Source organism: Equus caballus, chromosome 2, assembly GCF_041296265.1.
Source record: "Equus caballus isolate H_3958 breed thoroughbred chromosome 2, TB-T2T, whole genome shotgun sequence".
In the NCBI taxonomy this organism is placed as follows: domain Eukaryota; kingdom Metazoa; phylum Chordata; class Mammalia; order Perissodactyla; family Equidae; genus Equus; species Equus caballus.
In genome coordinates this window covers 87,147,548-87,168,354 of record NC_091685.1, presented here as the reverse complement: position 1 = coordinate 87,168,354, position 20,807 = coordinate 87,147,548, and the positions used below count along the sequence as shown (strand labels likewise).

The 20,807-nt window shown below is 33.3% G+C and overlaps 1 protein-coding gene across 11 annotated transcripts in view; it reads right to left on the bottom strand.

Moving 5' to 3' along the window:
- FBXW7 (F-box and WD repeat domain containing 7) overlaps positions 1 to 20,807 on the bottom strand; it is a 220,833-nt gene that overhangs the window by 50,351 nt on the left and 149,675 nt on the right. For 2 of the 11 annotated variants that reach the window (XM_070245828.1, XM_070245810.1), the window contains one exon: positions 17,299 to 20,015. In XM_070245828.1, the coding sequence (XP_070101929.1) occupies positions 19,944 to 20,015 (72 nt within the window). In that variant the 3' untranslated portion in view covers positions 17,299 to 19,943. 11 annotated transcript variants of the gene reach the window in all.

The following is a 20,807-nucleotide window of genomic DNA, read 5'->3' as shown; positions in this document are numbered from 1 at the left end:
ATAGTTCCACAATTTTGGAGAAAGTTGTGTTCCTGACTTTAGAACATTTTGGAGTTTAGAAAGGTAATATGGGGCATATACAGTTTATTACAGAACACTTCCAGTACAGTACACATTAATATTTCTGCTGCAAAGTATATGAATATTCAGATAAATAATAAAGGTGTCTTATGTTAGCCAGGATTAGGTTTGGCTAACTTTAAAAAATTTTTTTAGTTTTCAAGCCTTGTTGGATTTCTGGTCTACAGAGAAGGGACTGTGGATTTATTTCACACTTGTTTACCTTGCCAGAAGATTAGTACCAAGTTATTTTTAGCATATTTTTCATCTGCCTCCCACACTACAAGTGTTAATATTAAGTTAGTTTCTGTAAAACATAACCTACAAATTTAAATAGCTTTTCCCTGTGATGTTAAATAAAATTTCTAAACTATTTATACAGATTGTTATCTATCAACGAAAGGGATAAAAATTTATGGGAGTTGTTTTTATGATGTAGTTGTAGATTTATAAATCATGTTATAATTTGCTTTACATTCATATCTGACAACTGAGGCACAACCTAATACTAAGATATCATCTGATGACAAAAACATCTAGAAAGCAATGTTATCAATAATTAGATACCGAGGCCATCATAAGTTGTGGGAACAAAGTGAAAATTACGTATTTAAAAACCTAGGATTACATAGCAAAAGTTAACCCTTAAAACATTTGGAAACTAAGGATCCATTCCCTCAACAAATTCTTACCCAGGTAGGTCAGTAATATCACAGTGTTCATGATGCTGGAGCCACATGCCCGAGTCAGTCCCAGCTCCATCATTTACTAGCTGTAGGGGAAGTTATTTAACCTTCCTATGCCTGGGATTCCTCATCTGTAAAATTCCTCATCTATAAAAACTTACTTCACCAGCTTATTTTTAGGATTAAGTTCATATGTGTAAAGTACTTAGCATAGTACCTCCCCTGCATCTCCAGTTAGATTCTATACTATGACCCTATTTTATTGCCATCAAAACATTAGCATTAACAGTTACTTTTCTGTTTCCCTAAGTTAGAATCTAAGCTCCATGAAGGCATGGGCTTTGTCCATCTAGTTCACTGCTATATCCACAGGTTCTAGAAAAGTCCCCAACTCTAAGTGCTCAACACATATATTTTGGCTGATATTAATATTAATAAATTTCAAGTATAAGTGAATAACTTGCAGCAGTATAATTAATGTGAAAATACAACATGTGAGCGCAACCAACAATACATGTTCCTTCTGTCCATCACTTCTCTGATCAACTGCTTAGCAAACATCATTCATGTTTTAACTTAAAGTTACTGTGAAGCCTTTCCTGAGCCATTTGCATTGAGACTTGGGTGATCCTCTCGTGCTCCCACAGTACTTAGTACATGGGTCCATTTAAGCAATTATCCTTTTGTACTGTAAGGGTTTGTTTATTGTTTTATCACTAGACTATAAAATGTTGAAAGGATTGCGCTTTCTCACTTTTGCATATCCACAGCCAGAGGAGATAAAGAATTATCACCTTTTTATTTATAGCCAGTACCTTGCACAATACAGAGAATAAGACTGCAAGAAAATTTACAATTTATATTGTGTTTACTCATGTTTATACATGATGCATGAAATATTCTTAAGAAGAAAAAAACTAATTGGATCTAAAATAAAATGGTCTGATATGTGGTAACTAATTTCCTTTATTGATAAAATAAGTAGTGACAATAAAAGATAGATGATCTGAAAATGTCAATTTTTTTCCAAGTTCCAATGGAATACATGAGTAGGAAAAAACCTTAGAAGTCATATTTTAGTTTACTCAAAACAAACAAACCAGGTACCCCATTAAAATCTCTCTCCAAACTTGCTTGTACCACCACCCTGTTCTTCCTTCTCTCCAAAGTACTGCAATAATTTTTCTTTATTTCAGCATTTTCTGACACGTTTGAGCTACTACAGACTCTCAAAAGTTCCAACCAAATGTCGATACCCTACGTTTGTTTCTCCTTCATTTTCAAAATTGGTAGGTAGTAATTACTTTTTAAATTAAGTGTCAAACTGTATCTGAGTTTAGTTAAATTTAGAAAATGAAATATTCAAAATCACAGCTGCACAGTCATTTAAAAACATTCAGTAAACAAAAACATGCCATATTCTTACAGTACAAAAACTCCTTAAAGAATTTTCCAAGTTTAACACAACATATACTTCAATGAATTGGAAATACAAATATTTATACTAACTTTCACCTGCATTATCACTGGGATCTTAAAAAGACAATACAGATAATTTCTGAACTCTAAGGCTTTATAGCCTAATTTTGGAGACAAGAAAACTATATGAAGCTGTTGAATAATACCACTCAGCAGTACATATATGCCTAAGGGCCAAAGGTAATGGCAACAATTACAATATGTTCCACTAGCGGACGAGGACAACGGTGGGTGCAATTAATGCCAGAAAGAAGGTTCCAATTAGAGAGGTAAGCTAGACTGTGAGGTCACGGAAAGGATCTGGAGAGACAGAGGCACAAATTTAACCGGTGGATACTGAATAGACTAGTATGGAGGAGGGGAGAATGACGCTGACTTTTTAAAGGTTTCATATTTCTGTATGTTAAGGAAATATCCATCTATTTCTACTTGGCTAAGAGTTCTATGAAACAGAAGTTGAGTTTCATGAAATGCCTTTCAGGCATCAAGACATTTTAGAAATGCAGACTTGCTACGACTACTTTAAATGAGAATTAATCATGGCTAGACTAGAATTAAAATCAAAAAAGGTAAACCTGGATTGGGGATAAAGGCAAAGCTATGTCAGAAATGTAAGACTAAGTAGTAGTGCTATAAGAAACAGGCAAGTATTTCTGGCAGCTGCTCTTGGTAGCATGAGAAGTACTCTTGTAGTAGAGATTATTAATAGCAATATACTTTGGGAGAGGCTGTCATTTATACTGTACAAATAGCATACTAAAATTCAGAAATGTAAAAGTATAAACTAAGGTGACAAAAATCGAGATAACCATAAGACTTGCAGTAAAAATAATACGTTAAACCAACAATAAATTATGAAACTATACATGTGGCTCATCTATTTAGATAAAAACACAGATGATAGTTTTAAAACTATGGGAGAAGTAGAAGAAAATTATAGTTGGAAATAATATAGGTGACAGGTCTATGGCAAATATTACTTTCCAGAAAGAATAAAAAAAAATCACCATAAGCAACAAATAATTTCTTGATCTATTTACACGTTTTCCTCATGAAGCTTTAAGTATAAACATGTAACATCATTTTCTCAAAATGGAAAAAAACTCCTTTGATAGAAAACCTAGAATAACAAACATGGAAATACAATGATAAAATATCAACTAAGTAAAATCCACAAAACTTTGCAATGGTAGGAATAAATTTGCTTAGACTATGATTTCTTTCTCTTAGACAAGATTAGAAGTCCCTTATGCTAGTTTTTAACTGGTATCATCTTTCTGGAAAGGAACTTAGCAGTATCTATCAGAACCTAAAAAAAATCTTGACCCAACAATTCTAATTCTAAAAATCTGTGTCTAGAGACGTCAAAGATTTGCATATTAAAAAGTTCAAAGCAGGACACTGTCCAAATCAACAACTGTAGGAAAATTATGGCACATTCGCTTGGCAGATTATTCACTTTTGAATAACTACAACCATGGGGAATATAGTAAAATGGATTAAAGTACTAATTTTGTTAAAAAATTATCTACTTAAAATTGTTACTGTGGTTATTTCTGAGCAGTGGAATTACTGATATATAGGAAATTGTAAAGAAAAACATTTTTTCTAAATTTTACATACTGAGTGTGTCGTACTTTTTACAAAAGAAAGTAAAAGATATTATTGGAAGAATATAAAATTCCCTATATCACCATTCAACTCAAGAGAATTTTGATATTATTAAATTGAGGAGGGTACTAACTCACAAATTTGCTTTACCAACAGAGCTTATGACTGTCTCTTTTTGGGTACACACAAAATCTTCATACAAATGAAAATTTTACTGTAGAGTAAACAATTAGAAATGTTGTTTTCTGAAACAAAGGCAATACAACTGTCTAACTGGTAGATCTTTGCTGAAAAGGTGCTAATGGACTTGTCAACAGTCTATTAAAGGAGCATAATAGGTTCAAATTATATACAGCTTGAAGTAACTGAAGATTATACATACAAAAACAACAAATTAGATTATGTCTGAATGAGATTAAAATTTTGAATATAGGTTTGCCTCTTATCATCAGCAATAAGTCAACAATGAAGAAAAAACTTGAACCCAAAATAGTATTGAAGCTAAGACAGGTATAATGCTGCTTTTAATTTTTGTCAGCATTGTCAAAAGTACTAATTGAGGGGCCGGCCCCGTGGCCTAGTGATTAAGTTCGCATGCTCCACTTCGGTGGCCCGGGGTTTCACCAGTTCGGATCCTGGGTGCGGACCTGGCACCACTCATCAAGCCATGCTGAGGCGGCATCCCACATGCCACAATTAGAAGGACCCACAACTAAAAAAATATATACAACTATGTACTGGGGGTCTTTGGGGAGAAAAAGGAAAAAATAAAAATCTTAAAAAAAAAAGTACTAATTGAGCAAACTCATGAGAATGGTACCACACAGCAGTTTGAGGATGGTTATTTGTCAGACATCCTGTTCTCAGTTGTTGCCTGCCAAACACAGACCTTGAGGTATGACAAAGATCCCTCCTTGACCAAACTCTCAGCTCTTTTTCAACTAGACCCGGTGCTTGGACATGTTCTCAAGAGCCACATTTTAGCAAGAATCCTGTTCAGTCGCTTTAATCTAGAATCCCCCCCAGCTCAATATCTGATGACCCTCAATATCTGTTGGGTTCTTCATCCTCCATCATCCCCCAGGTGATGTTGGACCACCTCCGTTAAGCTGGAATAGCTGGAATCCCCTCTTTACAGCCCTGAAGTTCTTCCTAGTAATGTTCCACCCAATGACCTCCAACCTGCTCCTTGGCTATAAATTCTGTCTTACCGTTTTAACAAGTGTCATGAATAATCTTTTCTTTAACAGGTATCATCTCTCAGCTTACAAAAGATAACATGCATACTGTTTGAATATTTCCAGTTTTTTATGACTATAATTATTACATAAGCTGTGGGATAACTTTATAAGTGAAATATCTTAAAAGAGACTACACAAAAAATTCCTAAATTTCTAAATGGACTATTCATGCTAACAAAAGTTATTTGTAGGTCAACTGTTAGAATCTTGGAATGTATTTTCTCACTGAAACAATGTCAACAGTAATAGGCTCCTAGGCTTACCCTCCAAAATACTAATAGTAGTTGAAAAGTGTTAAGCTCACATGAAAAAAAACATATAAAGAGGATGGCTACTACCTGCAGCATTAGAGTCCTGAGGTTAAATACCAGCTGTACTATTTAACCAAGAAAACTGGGAAGAGATAACTTACTTGAACCTCAGTTTTCTAGTCTACCAAACAAAGATAATACCTAACCTACATTACTTAACACACATTTAAATCAATTAAGAATTGAGTTAAAATATACAAAAATAGCTAGGACAGTGCCTAGAATACATAGCAGGTTCTTTTAAAATGACAGCAATTATTAATAGCATTATTACACTAATATTGTACATTAAGAAGGAAATAATATGTTAAAATTCTAGTGATTAGACACCCCCCAATTCTTTTCTACATAGTTTTAAAAGAAGTAGAGGAGAGGATGAGGGTTTTAAAGGAAATAAAGTGCTTATGGTTCTAACAATCTCATTCTAAAAATTTACCATGAGCTGAAACTTATATACAAGCAAAAAGATGTATGTACAAGATTTGCTATAGTATTACCGTAATCATAAAAACCTATGTTTCACTGTTTTGTAAATAAAGTTTTATTAAAACACAGTCATGTCCATTTGCCCATTTGTTTAAATATTGTCTACAGCTGCTTTCATGCTACAATGGCAGAGCTAAGTAGTTCTAACAGTCACTATGTGGTCCACAAAACCTAAAATATTTGCTGGCCCTGTGCAGAAAATGTTTGTGCACCCCTGATTTAAGCTAACCCTCAATGATAACAATACACAGGAGAGAGAGAGTAACATTTTATCAAATGACACAAATATTCTATTTTCACATTATTTCTATTTTCAGTTTATAGAAAAATATTTTAAATATGGTATTTTGAACAGAACCTGATTAGAATATAATCACTACAAGAAAGTTTTCAACTATCAGAAATTTCAGTCATATATTTCATTATTGCCTGAGCTCTCGGGTTTCAGGTAACAAGTCCTTGTCCCACACTGCCCCCACCTCACCTCTCTGCCACTCCCACCAGCAGCTCTACCCCATTCTCTTAGCTGTGTTGCCAATGCTTATGCTACACAATCAGTACATGGTCAAACACAAGAATATATAAGGCACTCTGAAAACAATATTTGTCTATAAACCAGCACAGTCAACTAGGTAGCTTAAAAAGCCTTATATAATGACAGTTACACTTGATTTGGAAATTTCTACCAATATAGAAACATTGAAGAATAACTTTACGAGAATATTCTAAATGCTTAAAAGTCTCCAAACAAAAACGAGTTAAGAAATAAGATTTAAGCATTGAAGTGCATTTTCTTTCAACATGCTATTATTAATTGTAAAGCATCATTATTTCTCTCCTCACTAAAATGAAAAAAATGCTGCCAGGTAAGCTATGAAATTACATCAAGATGTATCCTTATTTTATATACGTTTAAAATGTAGAAAAATAATGTACCTTAGGATTTAAGAAATACAGTACTACCATGATTAGGCATTCCAATTTAAAGAAAAAAATTTTCCAGTGATTCTGCAGATTAAATAAGTTTTTCCTGTAAAATTCTCTTCCTCTAAAGGACAATCAGTTCTTTTAGAATCAAAAGTTATGTACAAATTTTCCTGATACTAAGAATTACCTAGAGGATTTTTTAAAAACACAGATGGATCTCTCAGCCTTAATCTAGACTTCTTACATAAGACTATCCAAAAGAGGTGAACCCAGGATTGTGTATTTTTAACAAGCATTCCAGGTGATACTTATGATCAAGAATGTCTGAGCAAATATAAATAAATTATGGGGACCTTAGTACTAAAAACGTTTTGATTTAAGGTAATTGGTTAATACTTAGAGTGCTATTTCTTTACTGTTATTAGTATTAAATCCAAAGTATCTCGATGAGAGACTAGAACAATTTATATAATAATAAGTTAGACTAACAGTACTAATAATATACTTAAGAGTGAGGTAAATAAATTTTCTGAAAACATTTCAAGAGATAAAAATCGAAGTTGTAGTTATGATGACTATTTTAAAAGATTCTTCACAATTTTCAAAGTTATTTTATTGTGTAAAGATTAAGTGGATCGACATCTATGATTGATGGAGGCACAATATCGTGTTTTTTAAATTTTAATAGGTCAAGAATGCATACAGTCTTATAAGAGGTCACTGTACATTAGCTTATTACTTAGAAGAAAAAAATGACCTACCAAATAAGTCTATCTGCTTTGCGTATTTTATTGTCATTATATAACAATCTCCTTGAAAGAAGTTAAACATACCTACTGTGAAAGATACACTAGATGTTAGATGCCAAATATGATTAATACCACACCAAAAGTCTTTTTAAAATCTTTGATAAAGAAAAATATATTTTAAAAATATTTATCATTAACTTTACCAAAGGAAAGTTAGTAAATTAAGTAACAAAAAGCATGTGACTCAATTTAAAGCTACCTAAATTAACCAGTTGCAAAAAAGAGAGGGGGAGGATATAATTACACTAATATTTCTAATAGTCAGAGTCAATGAGTTATGCAATAGTAAATTATTGGCAGGCAGGCAGTCTAAAACTGAATGCGTTAATTTGGTTTTTTAACTATCGTCCAAAAAAATTTTCTAGTATGAATTTTAGTTTTCAAATTTAGTCCTCTTCTGTTATTATAAATGCAAGGCTATAATTTAACATAACATAGTAACCTAGAAAAGTCAAACTGAACAGTGACCCCAGGAGGCCCTCAAGGAAAGCCTTGAAGTTCTCTATTAATTTTTCCTATAAAATCTGCTCCTGAGCCTTTAAATTTCATGTACATGTCAAAAAATAAAGGTTGTGACAGAAAACAAACACTGTGACATAATGAAGTAATCTACTATATACTGTACTTAAATTTATTAGAAATATTCAACAAAGAACAAAATTATCTTTACTCTTAATATCCTAACCCTTTACTTTAAAAAACCCACACTTCTCTCCCTCAATTTAAAAATTTACTTGTATTAGTATTGTCTTCTACAAAAGTATTAAAATAATAAATTAGTTTATTAATGACTTTAAAGCTATTAGAGGCTTCTGTGTAAATGCTTAAATCAGAGCAGTCACTCATTCAGAAGCTATAAAAGTGACAAAGTGAAAGGAGACGAAATAAAAGAAATACTTTCTGAAAACATAGTAAAGAGGAAAATAAGAGGGTGATGAAGATATTTGGATTCCATTTTCAACGTTTGAGCTGTATTACATTTAAACCTCACTCAAAATGTTCTTCAACATGGCTACCACTTGTTTGGAGTGAAGTGGGAACTACTCAAAAGGAACTAAGATAATTAGAAAATGCATTTTTACAAAGGTTATTTAAGTGCCAGCAAAAAGAAGAGTCTCTTTACTAAGGAGGAAAAATATTTTTCAGGTGTTATGAGTTAATCTAGTTGTTTAATAGAATGTTTCCCCTTTAGTTAAAAAAACAAAAACACAAAAAAGGGTAAAAAAGGCAACTAAAACACTAATAGCACTGATATATGCAAACACTCATTTAATATCAGACAGGTTTTTTTTTCAGTTTAATGGTTCAGGATCACAAATAAATTTTAGATCTAAAAATATATCACTCTAGGTAATAATTCAAAATGGCAATACCAAGTAACTCAGAAAATACACTAAGATTAACAAGGTCAAAATTTGGTAGGGGAGAGGAGAGTGTCATCCTGAAAAACATCCAATAGATCATAACTCGATTATACATAAGCACAAGTTCTACAAAATGTTTGTTAGTTCAGGACTGTCTATATATAAACTGCAACATAACAGCTACACAATAGCATGCTATTTTTATTTACATAACAGCAAAAAGTAATGTCTCTATTAAGTTAAGTTTGAATTTAAAAAATAATTTTAAAATAATATAGCTTAAAGAGACAGATAAACCTAGGGAACTTGGAATAATCTTTAAAAGAGTTAAATGCTGTAATTCCCATGTATAAGGAGAATACTACCAGCTTCTTTTGCTTTTCCCACAAAATAAAAACTACAAATTTTCAGTTTTAGTATTTGCCAATATATTTCAAAACATACTTTTTACGTTTACCCATTTTAAATAAGTTTACAAGGATTCTAATATCATGAAAAATAAATGAGAGAGACAAAAAGGTGGATTGGGTAATCTTGCCCTCTAGGCTCTCTATCATATTATTAAAACTATCACTTATATAAGCTTTCACTGGCGACACAATACACTGATAGTTTTAGTTATAAATATCAATTGAAATTTGAAGCATTTCTTCACTAAAGGAGGCAGAAGTACTTCATTTAAACAAATATTCCTATTTTTCAAATGTGTGGGACTTACCCGTCTTCGACAAAAGGGGAGGCCCTGGGCAATGATGCTAATGCTAAATATCTTCATCACGGTTTGATGTGGTAGAGGCTCTTTTGCACTTTTAAGATCGACAGGAACCAAGCCATGGTTTAGAGTAGCTTTTCCCGGTTTTGACATTTTAAAACTCCTCTTGGTTGATGAATACTCTCTACATGTAATACAGGCACATCACTGAAAACTCTAACCACTAAATTAAAACATAATTTTCTAATTTAAAAAAACAGGCTGAGAAACCAGGGCCTGCTGCTTTTGTCTTTCAACCTTCTCCTACCAAATGTCCTGACCTGTCTGAGGCTTGGTGAAGTGCAAACTATCCTAGAATAGCCAGGAATTATAAACTACTGAAGTGAAAGCTCCTGCTCCTGCCAGTCAAACAGCTGGTGAACCTCCCATACAAAGTCAGTAAGGCGAATACAACCAAAGCAGGGCTATGCTGTAGGGTCCCTTTTAAAACTTCTCCAACTACTAACCTAGGTATTCCCAAGAAAGTGAAAGTAAAGTTTTCTTTACAAAAATCCAAAAAACAAACATTGTATTTTCTCTTGAATATCTTCTTTAGTTTTCCTTACCCAAATACCAGCATCAATATTTTAAGAATGTTTTGAATTGTGCTTCAAATTTAAGGACAGTGTTTATGCGTGCTCAAAAAATATATACATATATTTCTTCTATCTTAGATGTATTCAGAATGAGCACGATACTTTCAAGTGTGCATCTTAAGCATGCTCTTTGCCTTTTCCATACATACCATTCTTTACCTCATACTCACTAAGACATTAAATGGATTCTAGCTCTCTATAGCTATTAACATGGACTTCAAATTAATCTTACCAATAGACATTTTAGTTGTTTGCAAATTTCAGTTCAATCTCTTTAATTCTGAAAAACTCAGTGACTCCACTTGAAAGTATAATAGCCATGTGACTGATTAAAGATATTAAAAAACAAGTATTTATAAATGTAAGCTGTGATGGGAAGTAGTTATAGTAAAATGAATAATAACTAACCAGTTTGTCGCAAATCCTTAGTGCCTAATTTCTCCAAAATACCACAGTCAGATAAATCTTCCTGAAACACAGAGACAGAATGTGGTGTACAATCTACTCCTCAAGAACTTTCAATGGTTCCCCTATGCCTAAGATAAAGTTTGGAGATAAAGACTCTCCTCAAAGGGCCCCAAACTAATCTTTCCAGTATTAGCTCGAATGTTTCCCTAAATTAACCACTTATGCCAGTGTTAATGAATCTTTATACTACATTTCATATTCAAACCCATAAATTAGATTGTTCTGAAGATAAGAAGCTCAATATAAAAATAGTACTTTACTAGACGGCAGATAATAGATGTCAACTATCCATTCACAACGCTCAGTTAACTAGTTTTCTCTCTCCTTCCATTCTGTTTTCTTCTTCCAATAGCCAGTTATCTTACTTATCTCTCCTTCCAACAGCTTTCATGGATCTTTAAGTGGGAATTCAGACTGTGATATGGAGAGAATTAGAAAAAGAACGTCAGAAAAAGGTGATTTCTTTTTTCACTTTGGAGAGATCTGTCTTACTAAACATAAAGTGGCCTGCTGGGAAGTCAATCCATACACAAGAAATACTCCCAGTCCTACCATGATGCTACTTTTCTTAAAGTACACCCTTCTCTTATATCACAATTAAAATGTAGTTAAAAATGCAAAATCATTAGCAGAGGTGACATTTTTAGTTACACAAAAGTAAACAAGTGAGTTTCTCCAAAGAAGATATACAAATGACTGATAAGCACATGGAAAGATGTTCAATATCACTAGTCATTAGGCCAATGAAAATCAAAACCAGAATGAACCACCATTACAAACCCATTAGAATTGTTATTTAAAAACAATAACAAGTGTGCACACACAAACACATACATAATACAGAGAAAATAACAAGTGCTGGCAAGGATGTGGAGAAATACCCTTGTACATCGCTGGTGGGAATGTAAAATGGATGTAGCTACTGAGGAAAATGGGGGTGGCGGTTCCTCAAAAAATTACCGTATGATCCAGCAATTCCACTTTTGGGTATACATCCAAAAGAAGTGAAAGAAGGGACTCAAACAGATATTTGTACACCCAAGTTTATAAAAGCATTATTCATAATAGCCAAGAGGTGGAAGCAACCCAAGTAACCATGGATGGATGAATGAGTAAACAAAATATGGTATACATTACAATGGAATATTATTCAGCCTTATAAAGGAAGGAAATTCTGACACAAGCTACAACCTTGAGGACATAAGGCTAAGTGAAATAAGTCAGTCAAAAAAGGACAAATATTGTATGATTCCACTTACATAAGGTACCTAGAGTAGTAAAATTCACAGAGACAGAAAGTATATTGGTGGTTGCCAGGGCCAAGGGGAAGAAAGGAGTAGGGAGTTAGTGTTTAATGGGTACAGTTTCAGTTAAAAAGCTCTGGAGATGGATAGTGGTGATGGTTGTACAACATTGTGAATGTACTTAATGCCACTGTACAGTTAAACTTGGTTAAAATGGCAAATTTTGTGTTATGGATATTTAACCACAATAAAAAATTGTTTCAATAAAAAAGTAAACAACTAAGACTAGAACCATAAACTTATACCAAAAAATCCCAACAGAGACCTTGGGACAGAAGAGAGAGTACTGGAAATCTGTAAATTGATATGGTAGAAAAAAGGTGAGACTGAGATCTAAGATAATCACATTTACAGCCCCACTAAACTACTCAGTACCTTGCAGAATGAATGTCTAGCTACATTCTAGTCTCAGCATCTCCTCTGATGCTCACTTAATTTCTTAACACAAGACCAATCTTTTCCTTATAACATAACCTTCAGTCATATTCTATCGTTCTCACCTAGTTAGAAAAATCCCTTTGTTGAAGTAGCTCCCATGGAATGCCTCCTCACCAAGTTACTATCAGTGTCTACTTGGTTAATATTGCATACAATTTTATGAAGACTGGCATTCCTTATTCTCAAAAAAAAAAAATGTGTTTCAGTGATATCTTTGAAATCAATTAGTTAAACCCTCAAAATCCTTTCCTCTGAGCCACACAGAAGATATAATTTAAACTAGGCGTTGTTTCAATGCAGAAAAGTTAGAAGAGTGTACCACATTCCACAAGTTCAACACATCCACTCCACAGAAAAATAAATCAAACAGATCACCTGAAAATTTAATTTTCACTTAATCCATTGGTCAACAAAAATAACATATGGAAAATTATAATTTTTCTCTTTCATATTTAAAAGCCCTCAAAGAACTTTATAGTCACATGTATTTACATGCAGATAGTCACCAGTATTTATACTCAAAGATAAGGAAGATATGAAGCTCTCTAAACTCCTTGGAGTGTGATCCTAAAGGAGGAAAAAACGATTCGGAATTGCAAAGAATTTGGACTGGGAAAATTAAAACTAAAATCAACAGTGTTCATTCTCCTGCTTATAAGAACACAGAAATTATTATGAAGTAAAACTAGTTTTTCATTTTCAAGAAATTATTTACGATGATAATAGGAGTGAAAGCTAAGGCTGTTTGTATATCAAATGCTGGGTTTTACACTAGATACCAAGTTTCTGGTAAACACAAAGTGGTGACATTCCAATTCAACTCATTTTTTTAATCAGTAAATAGCTGCCCTCAACTGGATAGTACAGAGCATTACAACTCTAGAAAACGAAACAGTAAATCAAGTTACGTATCTACAACAATATATTTTTGTAAAAAAGAGACATTAATGATTGAGTAAAGTGAGTACTAATTTCCAAATGTACATACTAACAAGTTTCATCTTTTTTGGAGGATTCAAGTTAACATTACTTCTAAAGCAATGTTCTCAATCAGCATGCAAACATTCAAAATACCAAATCTTCAAATACAGAAGAAAATCCTAATCAATGAGGAAAATCACAGACAATGCATAGGAGAACCCCAACTGTTAATACCTTAAAATGCAGCTAGTTCCATGTGTTCAAGAAAAAATAAAGTCTTAGTCTCAACTATACTTTCAAAAACATTTAAGATATTCTTAATTATTAGCCCCCCTCCCAAACTGAGACTCTTCAAAGCAGACAAACTCTTTGATCATACCAATATTTGATCGTGTCAACAAATACTAAGCACAATATAGTAAGCAGGAGCATCAATGCTGGAGCCAAACTGCTTTAGTCCAAAGCCTGGTTCTACCACTTATTAGTGGAATGACCTTCGATTAATGCCTCTCTGCCTCAGTTTCCTCTACAGAGAACCTAACTCACAGGACTGTTATGAGGATCAAATCAGTTAACGTAAGTGAAGCACACAGAAGAACGCTTCACATCTAGTAAGTGCTCAATGCTGTTAGCTACAGTACTACTACCACTATTAGGATCAAAAACCACATAGAGCTTTGTAGATTACATTTCAATTTTAAATGTCACTAGGAAAGCAAGCAGAGGTTCTGAAATCCACCTGTAACCGCTTTGCAATAGAATATTTTAACAACATAATCATCTACAAGTTTTAAAGACTTTTCCATAACTCTGTCAAAATTTTTACCTAAAAATGAAGCTACAGTATCTTAGCTGTAGCATCCTGGCATGTTAAGATTCCAGATAATGAAGCCAGGTACCTGAGGGGTACTATAGATATTAAACCGATTTGTTGCTTTTCCTGTTTGGTGACTCAGGGGTCTTGAGGATTTGTGAGCTTGTTATCTAGAAGAGAGAATGCCTTCAGGGAGGTTGTGATCACCCAATGGTGGGCCCTAAGCAGCCACTAAAGCCCAGAAGTCAGATTGCCCAGGGCTTATCAGGAGTGACCTCTGTTTCTCCAAAGCTCCTCCTGTCAAGCCCCTTAGGTCTATAAAACCCCTCTGCTTTCTGTTCTTAGGGAGGCAGATTTGAGTGAACCCAGGCTCCCACCTTCTCTTTTTGGCCAATTCAAATAAATCCATCTCCAAGCACGGATGTCTCAGTGTTTGGCTTGCTGGGCATCGGGCACACAAATTTGAGATTAACAGCTTCAGTATCAGTACCAGTGATTATCCATGCAAGAAGAACTCAACATGGGGAAACTTGTAGTAAGTTACCTTAAATAAATAAATAAATTACATATGGTAATTTATTGTGCCCACTTAACACTTTCTGATTTCCTTTCTTCTAAAAGTTTGCAGTGGTCAAAGATGATTATATATAAATGCTACATGTAACAAAATATCACCAATATGGTATTTCTAAAATGTATTATAGTCCCATACACTCCAAGTCTCTTACAACAACAACAACAAGATTTCCAGCAGTTTATTCTGGATTTTAACCTTTTCTTTCATTCATTATTATACGGAGGCTAGGATTTAACTGATCTTGACCAAAGGCCACAGCATATGAGTGGCACAAAGATTTTCCATCTTTCATAAACTATTCTTTTTTCTTTCTTTCTTTTATTTTTCCAGTGAGGAAGATTGGCCCTCAGCTAACATCTGTTGCCAATCTTCCTCTTTTTTTTTCTTGAGGAAGACTGTCACTGAGCTAACGTCTGTGGCAATCTTCCTCTATTTTGTATATAGGTTACTGCCACAGCACAGCTTGATGAGTGGTGCATAGGTCCACACCCAGGATCTGAACCTGCGAACCCCACGCTGCCAAAGCAGAGTGTATGAACTTAACCACTACACCACCAGGCTGGCCCCTCATAAACTATTCTTGAATCAGCTAAAACAAATCACTTGGAAGATACAAGTTTACCTACAAGGACAAATGATTTTTATACCAAGTTTTTCAAAGGCTCACGTCAAAAACTTTTGACAGGCAGAATATCAGAATATGCCATTTAAACTCAGTACTATTCATCCCCTCTGTGAATTTAAGCAACAGGTGACTTACTCTTTTGTAGAAACAGAAAAAAATTCCAGATGCTAAAAATTATACCACTACGAAAGTGAAACTAATCAGAAATCAATATCCTTTTGCAATGAGAATATGGTATTACAAAGCATACTCATTTATTCAGGGATAATGAGTAAGATATAGCATTCTCGGTATCTAAGTCACTTTTTCAGTCTTTCGTAACACCTTAAATACCAGAATGTTACAGTATATCCCTGGTCTAGGCAATTCATGCACTACAAAGAGCAATTTAAACACAAAGGAAAACACTGATAAATCAAGAAATTAAGTTCTTTGGTTAAACGATGAATAAACTGTCAAATTTGTATTAGTAAAAACTGCAAAAAAACTTCCAAACAATATATCATTACTTCAATTGTAGAAATAAAACTATAATTAGATTCAGCATGAAAGAAAAATTCAAATATATGGCATTCCCTTTAAAGTTTTATTATTCATAAAAGCCATAAGTCAATGAACAGAAACATTTTATAAAAATTAAAATCACATTCAAAATGATTCCTTAAAAAATTCTAAAACACATTTAAACGCTCAAAGTGTTCACTTAAGAAAGATTCCAACTTTCAATTATAACGTATTTGAGATATTATATTCATGTAAACATTTAATGGGTCACAACATATTATTGACCTCTCTGCTAATTTTCTTTATTTGGGCACCATGGGCAGCCCCTAACTACTTAAGAGAAATTAGCTTGGATTCTAAAACAGCACATACAGTTTATATAAGGGTTATAAAACGTGACCTGGTAACTGGACATTTGCAAAATGAAAGCATTATATATATATGTATATGTATACATATATGTATAAGTAGCATTTTCAAAATAAAAATGCTACAGCATTAGGTTAAGTATTATAACTGCTTTGATTTATATAATCAAGGTCTGATTGCTGTACATTTAGGTTGTTTCTGAATTCTGCTGGAAATTTCCAGTTATTTCTAAATAATAGGCTGAAAATAAAGTTACAAATTAAGAAGTAAAATATAGAAAAACTAACCAAACAAGTCCTTACAAATGATGACAAAACAACCCCATGGTAGACCAGAAATTCCATGATTCAAAAAACCAAACTATTTTTAAGTTATTTACAACTAAATTATTCTTGACTAAAACTGTTGCGTCAATCAACTTTCAGCGAAATTATCTGGAGTTCATACTCCATGTAAACTTATCAGTATACAAAAAATACTCGGTGAATTTTAAGTTCTAGTTTCAGCTCCACTACTAACCTATGACCTTAGGTAAGTCTCTTAACTTGTGTCAGATTTCAGTTTTCTAGAATGAGGAGCCTGGAGCGGATGATTGAAAATGAAGTCCCGTACAGTTTTAAGAGTATATTACAGTTCTAATAGTACCAAGTATAGAGCTTTCCTGTAAAGTGATGTACGATCAATTTGGTGAGCCTTTATTTTAGTTTAGTGATTAGTATAACTACAGTTTTACAAAGTTTATATAAATAGAATTCACTGCTTCAATTGTGTATACCTTCGAAAAACAGAAATCTATCCCTGTGTTGTGAATATGCATTAGTGTTGTATAATAATAAAAAAATATTTTCATTAGAAAAAAGTCACAAGCGTAAATGATTTTTAAAAATGATTTAAAAAGATGAAATTCAAGAAAAAAGGTTTTTTCTGATCCCATATTATACTGTAATAACATACATATTTTTCTTTTTCTACTTATCATAGTGACCACCTAAACAGTGACATACAGAGTATATTTGATTTTTTTTAATGAGTAAACTCTGGATTTTATTACCATATTTGTGTCTTAGAACTTTAGCTGTTAATACTACATTGTCACTTTTCCTCATTCCTTCATTAAGCATTTAAAGAAATATTTGAGATAAAACAAAAACCCAACTATTCAATTGAATTTTTTAAGTATTTCAGAAATGCCCAGTATGAAGTCCTTAATGACTATAACATAACTTGTCTCGTGATTAAGTTTAACTCTTACAGTCTGTGCTGGGTTACCCCAGCTGTTAAACTGGTCTTACACAGCTGCTCACCAAGAATTTAGTTGATGATTATTATAGTTATACCTTTAAGTCAACTATGACAAAAATGACATAGTAATTACAGGTATTTCAGTCATGCAAAACCCTCATGTGATGACAGAGTAAATGATTTAAAGCAACTTAATTTCTACAATTCTCAAAATAAATTTTAATTGTGAGAAGGATGACAAAAACTCCTTTATAGCAGTTTTTCAAGGTCTATCATTTAGGTTATTTTTGTGAACAAGTTTAAGCATAAAGGAGCATTAATCTTTTGGTTAAACTAAATATTACTTATCAGTCATTTATTTCCCCTATAAAAATTCTGAAGAGTGTCACAGGCCAGGGAGTCATAAATAAGGACATAATACTAATAATTCTTGTAAAGCACAATACGTAATATACGTGGTTTTTCTATATAACTTTAACAAAAATTAAACTAAGCTATAATATAGGAAGTTCACCAAATAGATGGTTTAATACATTACAGGGATTTATCCTATGAAAACTAAAAAGCTGAACCTATGGAAATGTAAGATATTTGACAGAATGTTGACACTTAAAGTAAGGAGTGGGGAGCTAATTATGTTTCCTACACTGTTGAGTTTTTGAAGCAATTATAAACAAAAGTCAAGTATTTTGAGTGAGATGAACATAGTTCCACAGTTTCATTTATATAATTCTCAGTAAGATGCTTTGAAAGCATGTGAGAATTATCAATACTCACTGAATACTAATAAATTATTCATTGATAAATATTCACTTCATCAAGTTTAAGTATAGAATTACTTTAGGCATAGAAAATATTTTAAGTATAGAATTAAACTATAGAAAATACATATTTAAGGTCTCATTCTTAGATGGGCTGACAGTTGATACCACTGGTCTTTTACATTGTCAAAATTACGTATTCAGTAAAATACATTTTCTGATAAACATCAACATTAATTTTACGGATGACGTTTAAATCAAACTGACAGTCTAAGTTTTCATTTTTTCCAATAAATAAAACACTAATTGGTTATCAAGAAAGATTAAAAACAACGAAACAAAACTCAATCCCTGTAACTGCCTGATTATGCTTGAAACAGAATGATGTTGGGATAGAAGGAGGAAGCCAAGGACGGTAGGAGACTATCAGAGATCAACACAAGATATAAAGGAAGTTTGCACCTATAGGACTTAGAAAACACAAATGTACTCTTTTAGATTGGTACAATGATGTGAGGGAAGGATTAAACACTGACAGAGTTCCTAATAGATGATGCTTTATTTCATTTACATATCACAAGAGTGTGAGGTATCATCCTACATTTTATAGACAAGGAAACCAAAGCTTGGAAAGATTTAAAAATTTGCCCAAGGTAACACAGGTGCCAGCCAGTGGAGTTAAGACTTTTACCCTAGTATGTCTAATTCCTAAACTCATGCTTTGTAACAGAAAATATAATCAATTCTATAGACTGTTAAGCCTAACTTAGTTTGTTACTTCCTAATCTAGTTGTTTGGAGATTTATTTTTGTTTTTGGTGAGGAAGATTGGTCCTGAATTAACATCTGTTGCCAATCTCCCTCTTTTTGCTTGAGGAAGATTGTCCCTGAGCTAAAATCTGTGCCAATCTTCCTCTATTTTATATGCAGGATGCTGCTACAGCATGACTTGATGAGCAGTGCATAGGTCTGCACCCAGGATCCAAAACCACGAACCCCGGGCTGCCAAAGTGGAGCGTATGAACCCAACCACTACGCCACCGGGCTAGCCCCTGGAGATTTACTTTTTATATGTTTCGGATATAAGTTTGCCAGACAACTGAGTTCTAGATAACTGACAAAGTATTATATAAGACACATAAATTACATAAGGTATCTGTTTTAATGAGCCTGATTTTTATGAAGGCTAAATGAAAAAAAAAAATTCATAAAAGCAGAGATATTATGACCTCCTATAGCAAACTGAGTTTCTCAAAGATGGTCACAGCAATATCCCCCCATCTGGCATGCTCTTCTTACAATGTACTTTTAACACTCCTTCTACTGAGAGCTGGAGTCTGTTTCAGCCAAGAGAGAATGCGAAAGTTGGATTATGTGACTTACTAGGCTAAGTCAAAAAAGGAGATTCAGCTTCCAACTTGCTTGCTGGAATACTCACATGGTAGCCCTGATATGCTGTTTTAAGTAGTCTGATCGCCCTGAGGCCACCATGCTGTGAAGAAGCCCCAACTAGCCCAGGTGAAAAGACAAGACATGGAGAAGTCCTGAGACTATATGAAGATTCTTGGCCAGCCCCTAGCTGTTCTAGACAGCTGCTGTTTCACCTCCAGCCACCATCTGACTGCAACACTGAATCAGCAATGCCCAAGTGAGCCTTTCCCGAATTCATAACCTACAAGAACAATGAGAAATAATAAAATAATTGTTGCTTGTTATAATCTATAAAGCTTTGGGATGACTGGTTAGGTGGCAATAGATAACTAAAACATCTTACAAAACAAGGAACTCCAAGAACACTAATTTACTGTTGTAATATGACAGACAGTCATCCTAGTAGAGTGTTAATTTCAAAATTTAACAACAATGGAAAGGATAACAGGTGATCTAGAATGAAAATTTAAGTGAATGGGTATTGGAGGGTGGCAAAAGTTTTGGTGACAAATTCCCACATTGATAATGCCAATTGGAAATGAGGTGTTTTGCAAGTCTCTGGCTATTTTAATAATAAACTTGACAAACTATTACATACTACATTGACTTGGATTTACATCCAAACTAGTTTGATATGTGACAAATAAAGGAAATATCAACTTACGTTTGGATTTCCTACAATCATGCTTTTGTCTTTATTCCAAGCAAATTCAAATGATTAAGGAGCAGGCAGGTAAAATAGAAAGAAACAGGTCTGGTTTAAGACCTGGAAAGCCTATATAAAAGGTGCAATTGATTATTGTCATGTAAGCACACGAGCCCAGCAAAGCCAGATATTCCACATTTGCAAAAAAAGGTGAAAAATCAATATTTTTATGTGAATTCTCCAGATTTTTAAATGTTGGCAACAAATTTAAATGTGTTAAGAAAAAACTATATAAGACACTAGTTTGCAATCTCTGCTCTGTTTCTTTCTGGAATAAAGAAGCATAAAATATAATACAAATTAAACATAAGATTATTGATATCTAAA